Source organism: Rhea americana, unplaced genomic scaffold (genome assembly GCF_003343005.1).
Source record: "Rhea americana isolate MKP2758 unplaced genomic scaffold, rheAme1 scaffold_29, whole genome shotgun sequence".
Classification (NCBI taxonomy): domain Eukaryota; kingdom Metazoa; phylum Chordata; class Aves; order Rheiformes; family Rheidae; genus Rhea; species Rhea americana.
The window spans coordinates 4,896,571-4,902,683 of record NW_028186412.1 but is presented as its reverse complement, the minus strand read 5'-3'; the positions used below and the strand labels follow the sequence as shown (position 1 = coordinate 4,902,683).

General features: G+C 37.9%; 1 protein-coding gene across 1 annotated transcript in view; it reads left to right on the top strand.

Moving 5' to 3' along the window:
• The window catches only part of GUCY1A2 (guanylate cyclase 1 soluble subunit alpha 2), a 148,096-nt gene extending 142,386 nt beyond the window's left edge, over window positions 1–5,710 (top strand). The window contains exon 8 of the mRNA XM_085309098.1: window positions 3,300–5,710. Coding sequence (XP_085165224.1) covers window positions 3,300–3,507 — 208 coding nt within the window. The 3' untranslated portion in view covers window positions 3,508–5,710. The remainder of the gene's footprint in view (window positions 1–3,299) is intronic.
• The last annotated feature ends 403 nt before the right edge of the window (window positions 5,711–6,113 follow it).

Here is a 6,113-nt window from a genome sequence, read left to right as displayed (position 1 = left end):
TTTTTTTTTTGGTCTAAGAGCAAAAACATTTCCATCGTGGAGGGGACTATTCAAGAATTTGAACAGCTCTTGAACAGTTTTCAGGTTAGGAGGAGAAACTTGTCAAAGTTAATCAACTACAAATCAGCGTATAAGGAATTCATTCTCCCCTAAAACATYGACAAAGAAGACAAGCTGAGGACAGAGCTGGTTTCAGCCAATTTACAGGAATGCTWGAGTAGCCTGACCCTTACAATTTAAGCACTGGAATGTAAACTCCATTGAGTAGCAYCCAGAATTTTCACCCTGTGAATATCCTACCATAAAAATGTCCTTTGCAACTCTACCTTTTAAGGGAAATCCATATAAATAATTTAGGAAAGACAGCTGGGATGAAYTGGTATAGTTTCAAAGTTGTTTTTATATGCATATTCCTGAATCACTGAGGTTGTGTATCAACAGCTCAAGCTCTAAGATTATGGGACACTCTGAGGATTAGAAGTGCTTTAAGTAGAATTTAAGCTGCCATATAATTTCCTGAAGCTGAAAGAATGGGCTGTGCTATCAGACTTTCAGGACAGGTAATCTGACTTTGTCACAACAAAATGCTCTGGGAATATCAGTTGTGCTGAGGACAACTGGTGACAACCAATTAGTCCTTGTACAATTATTTGGTAATTTTTCCACTACTGTGATTTATGATAAACTCCGTATCCTTTTATTATATGCACTATTTGAATAAGCTTTTCACTCTCAGAAATTGTTTTCTCAGACTGGGAATGCGATCATATTTCAGAAATTGCCTCTGATACCTGATAACTTTGTGTAGACATTGAAGAAGGCGCTATCTAATTGTCCTCAGTGGTTAGCAGTAAGGACATCTTTCTGCAAGAATCTTCCCTTCTATATTTAGACAGACATTCATGATGTCAAAAAGAAAACAGTAGCAGTTGATGGTGATGGCCCTACCACCTTTGCTAAGGTTCCTGCCTTTTTGTTCAAGAGCACAAAGAGTCTTAAAAGATACTTCTGTCAAGCAGCTGAAGGGATAGTGCAGATCTTCAGTGAAGGCAAGCCCAAGTCACATCACCAATTTTCCCATTTCTCTTCTGGCTCAGGGGAAGAGCYGGTGTAATATGTACTGGTCCGGAAGCTTTCACAGGTGGTTGCATCCAGTTCTGGTTGTTTTGTCTTATCTTGTGGACCAATGCAATTTCTCTTTATCTTGTCATTATCTCCTGCAGAGAAGTGCAGAGCTGATTTGTGTCCAGATGTGCCATTAGTCTATTCACATCTCTGGACATTCAAGAAAAAGAAAAATCAAAAGCACAAGATTTCAAGCACAGGTGGTCATTTGGTTATGTATATTGTGGCCTGTTGCAGAGCTGGAGACTCTTTGGCCTAATAATTCACAGAACAGGTGAAAATAAAGCCTTTGATTAACATCTTGCAGTTTTGTCCTATGAAGAAAATAGATATGAAGTGATAGTATCAACTAAACCCAGTGCCAGCCCTGAACTGAATTAAAAAAAAATAATTTTTTAGGCTTCAGACAAGAGTAACTGTCATTACAATTGGATAATGTTGGGCTCTGAGCAGGAAACCACTAATTTCTGACAAAGCCAGGTGCTCCTCAGTGAATAGCCAGCTTTGGGGGAAGAATGATTACAGAGAAACCTTGCAGATTTGACTCAAAACGTTCAAGGGGTTCAAGCATTGCTTGCAGAAAACTAGGTTGGGAAGCACAGAAGAGTTACTTCAGTGTATCGAACCTGTGTGTTTAAACCACAAGATATTTACAGCCAGCATCACAAAGATGAAAGGAGAGAAGCTTCTCAGCAGAGGTCTCTGCAAACTTTCACACGATTTAAAAAAGATTACAGTATTTTCATCATAAAATTGAAAACCCAGAGAACAGATCATGACACTGAAACCACAGGCTAAACAAAGACTACCACAGAAGTTAAAAGGCAAAAACATTGTTGGATTTATAACCAAGGATTATTTAAAAGCTGGGAAGAAAATGCTTTCACATTTCAATGAGCTATTGGGAGCTCAAACAGGCTCCCTCAGCCAAAATTCAAGAAAAATATGCATTAAAGGAAATGCCGTTACATGTGCTGGGAAGCCTGAAAAATTCACCTGGCAACAAGATTTCATTCATTCATTTATTTACTTACCAGAAATCAGCTTTAGAGCCATTAAATAAACAAAGTATTACAAAACCAGCTGAGAAGCTAACAAGATTCTTCCACTGATGTTTCTGAGCTTCAGATAAGACTGATTGAGAGAAAGAATAAATATCTTGAGAGGGGAGAAGCTGCAGACTACTTCGTTACGTCCAACTGTGCTCAGTGTTTACCATGACTTCGAAACTGTTCTTTTCAGCTCTTCAASGGACTGAATGCCCCTGGCTTAATTAACTGGGGAAAAAAAAAAAGAAAAGAAAAAAGAAAAAAGAAAAGAAAACGTGTAGAGTTATCTTCTGTATTTTACAACTCTAACTTGTTTCAGGGAAGGTAGTTGGTGAATAGGCCCTGAACTATCAGACATAACCAGACAGACACTTCTTTGCTATGGGGGAAAACTACAAATGGCAAAAGGCACTATAGTCGGGTCTATGACCTTGTTTCACTTGTTTGGGCTGGACTGGAGAAAGGTGGGTATGGCTTCATTGCCTCTGTGGTCCTGTTTCTCTTTTGGACCCCAGCTGCCTCAGATTAAACTCGCAGGTGCTTTTCATGAATAGTGTCAGATCTGACTCTGTTTCTTGTTGAAGCTGGATTTTTCTTTGGGCAATCTTACTATAATTAATAGACCTATTTTATGAAATACAGTACACTACATATGAGAAGGGGGCAAACTGACCACCTTGCTTCTACCTGTAAGAGCTTTCCAAACATTGTCACCAACATTTCTACTTTTCAGCAGAAGGTTGGGAGAGAGTCTTTAATTTGAAATACTCATTTCTGCACAATTKGCAGGAGTACACTGCTTTAAGTGAGCCAAATGGTATATTATGGGTAATGATCATTATGAATTTGGTTCCTTTTCTGGCTACATGACTTTCTAAAAGCTGACATTGATTTTCAGTGAAATATTTATTTGGGCCAGCTCCTCAGCTGATCTCAGTCAACAGAGCTCCTTGAAGCTGATGATGCCAAGCTGATTTATATCAGCTGAGGATCCTGGATTAAGAAATTTTAGAAGTTACCCACTTGCGGCTTGTTTCATTTGGGGCTCCACAGGACCAATCTCTTCCAAATGTGTCTGGACTGTGTTTTACAATCTTTTATATCCATCTATTTTCTCTTTTATAGGCTTTTGAAGAAAGAAGAAAACTTTATTTTTATCCCTCGTTCCCGTGAAGAGCTTCCAGAAAACTTTCCAAAGGAAATTCCTGGGATCTGTTACTTCCTTGAGGTCAGAAGTGGTCAGAAGCAGCCAAAACCCTCCGTTACGTCTGCCAGAGTGAGAAAGGTTTCTTACAACATTGGCACTATGTTCCTCCGGGAGACTAGCCTATGAGGCCTGCTGTAGATCAAAGACTCGTCAAAAAAGCACAAGCCCAGAACTGGGTCATGGCAGGGGAGTTGGAGGTTCTTTCCGTTTCACAGCCTTGTTCTGAACAAGCAGTGTAGTTCCATGTAATGTCAGGCAATAATCATTTTCAAAGGTGGGTGACTGCTGCCAATAAACAAAGTGGAGATAGGGAAAAAAGTAATCACRTAATGTACTTCCAGAGAAATTTTGTTCACAAATTTCAGTCTGGCCCCTTTATAACAAACAAAAGCAAACAAAACAAACAAAAAACAACCCTCAACTTAGAGGCTGGTTTTGTTTTGTTCAGAAATGGTGATGGTTCTCTGTAGATTTGCACCAGCTAAGCAGAATTGAGAGTCAGTTCTGATTATGCATTCCTACATTTAATGTGTTCTTCAGTAACTTAATGATGTTTTTTAACTTTATGAGCAAACATTTCATACATATACTGTAGAGTTGTTGTAACCTTCCTGGCAGGAGGAATTATAATTCAGTACAAATATTGTAGGGATTTTACCTATTTTTATACATATTTCACTTTCTGGATAATTACATTCCACATATTGTAAGCTGAGTGAGCTTAGACAGTTTTTCAGAAAGCTCCTGTATATTTCATATATTCTACCTATCAAACCTTATTGTTATACAAGTGGGAAGAAGTCATTTTTTGGCAAAAATATTATCAATATTTTACAGAAGAAAACACTTTGGTTAATCTCTTTACCTGATGTTCATGCTAAAGCTTTAGATGAGTATTATCTTGCTTATATAAAAGAATGTTCAGTATTTGTCCTACCGTGCTGCATTTCCAGTCTTTCCAGTGTGATAAAAACAAAGGTTATAAGATCAATGTATTGACAAAAAAAAAAAAAAAAATAAAAAAAAAAACAAAAAAAAAAAAAAAAAAATCTCCTTTACACAGTGGGACTTGCTTAACACTAAATTATTTGCCAAATTGGTTTTTGGTAGGAGTCCTGCACCTGGACTTCTACGAAAAATTTGGTGATGTGAAGAGTTCTTCAGAGAGAGTCCAGCAGACATTGGAGACTCTCTGGATACTACTTTTCCTCATTTTTTTAATGGGACTTATGCTCTTACACCAATTAGAACGTTTCTGAATATCCTATCTGTTATTAATAATGCTCATTTGAAAATTTCCTCTGTTTCTGGATTGGCTGAAAGGCCCTTACCTAACGTAGACCAGAAACTGCTGAAAAAAAGGGGAGCAGAGGGGAAAAAARAGCTTTCTCAGGTTTAATGCAAATGGCAGTTCAAGGTTTAGATGCATCTCTGTCAATAAAAACAAAAGGCTAAATTTTGCTGGTGGAAATTCATATAATTTTACTATCTTCAGTGAGTCCTGGATCTGGATCTGCCTGCTGAATCCTCCAGGAAGCACATTTTCAGGCAGTGTTAATGTCTCAGGTTTTTCTTCTAAAAAATAATGATGGTCAATTTTCTTCTGCAAGCATACTCCTTTTGGGATCCTATTTCAGCAGGCCAATATTATTCTGCTCTTACATTAAGCAGCATATTAGTTAAAATTTGTGCAGTGATTCTGAAGTGGCACAGCTTTAAATGGACCTGATCAAAGTTCGCTGAAATCAAAGATAAGATTCTCAACAGCACTAGGAGACATGAGAAGCTCAATATTTTTGTACTCCAGATGAGAAATTAGAGGTGTATTTATGGATTTAGTAGTCATAACTTGAGGCATCTTTAAGTAAATAACATTCACCGTGTGTCCAAAATATCCAGTTACATCTTTCTGCAGAGGGAATGACGGTGCTATAATTCCCCTTTTGGCAGTATTCCATGTGGGGATGAGTGAGTGTAGCATTCCTGAGAGTGTTTCAAGCTTCTTTTCCATGAARCCTGACTGGTTAAGAGAGGACTACTTTGAACTGACTTCAGCAYGTAGAGTAAATCTTAATGCATTATGCAGTTTTTCTTGCCTGACAAGGGTAGCTGTGTGTGACAGCTGAGAGTATTAAATGGGAGTTCCCTTGCTTTCTAGATGAAAACTAATCTTAATGATTCTTCTAATGGATATCAGCATGCCTGGGACTAGAGGATTTCATCTTCTGTCTGCTTCGATAAAAGATTTTGCAGCTCTATTGTCTGTGTAAAAGATAACTTGATGAAGACTCTTTGAGCTTGAGGTGGCAGAATTTCCATCCAAACTACAGATCTGAGATTTTTTTTTTTTTTTTTGCATAAGAGGACAAATTTTTGCCTATAGCCATTATTTGCAGGTGCATGGTATGTAGCACACATTTTTTCCAGGGAGCACTAGTGACGCATGCAAGAATTCTAAATGGAGCAAAGCTCCAATTAATCTACAACACTTCCTAGCTAATAGTTATGATTTTAGTGCTGTTTCCTAATTTACCAGAGTGCAAATTATTCTAATAGGCATTAATACTTTAAGATTTCCTTCTGACTTCACTGGCAATATCCTTATTGTGTAATAGGTATTGATCTCAGATTACTAATCTCTCTGGCCAAACTCTGTTTTGCTTCACACCATCCACAGTCCTCCATGAGGAGAACATAGAGGTTCAGGCCAAAAGTTTGTAGCTCAGTATCTT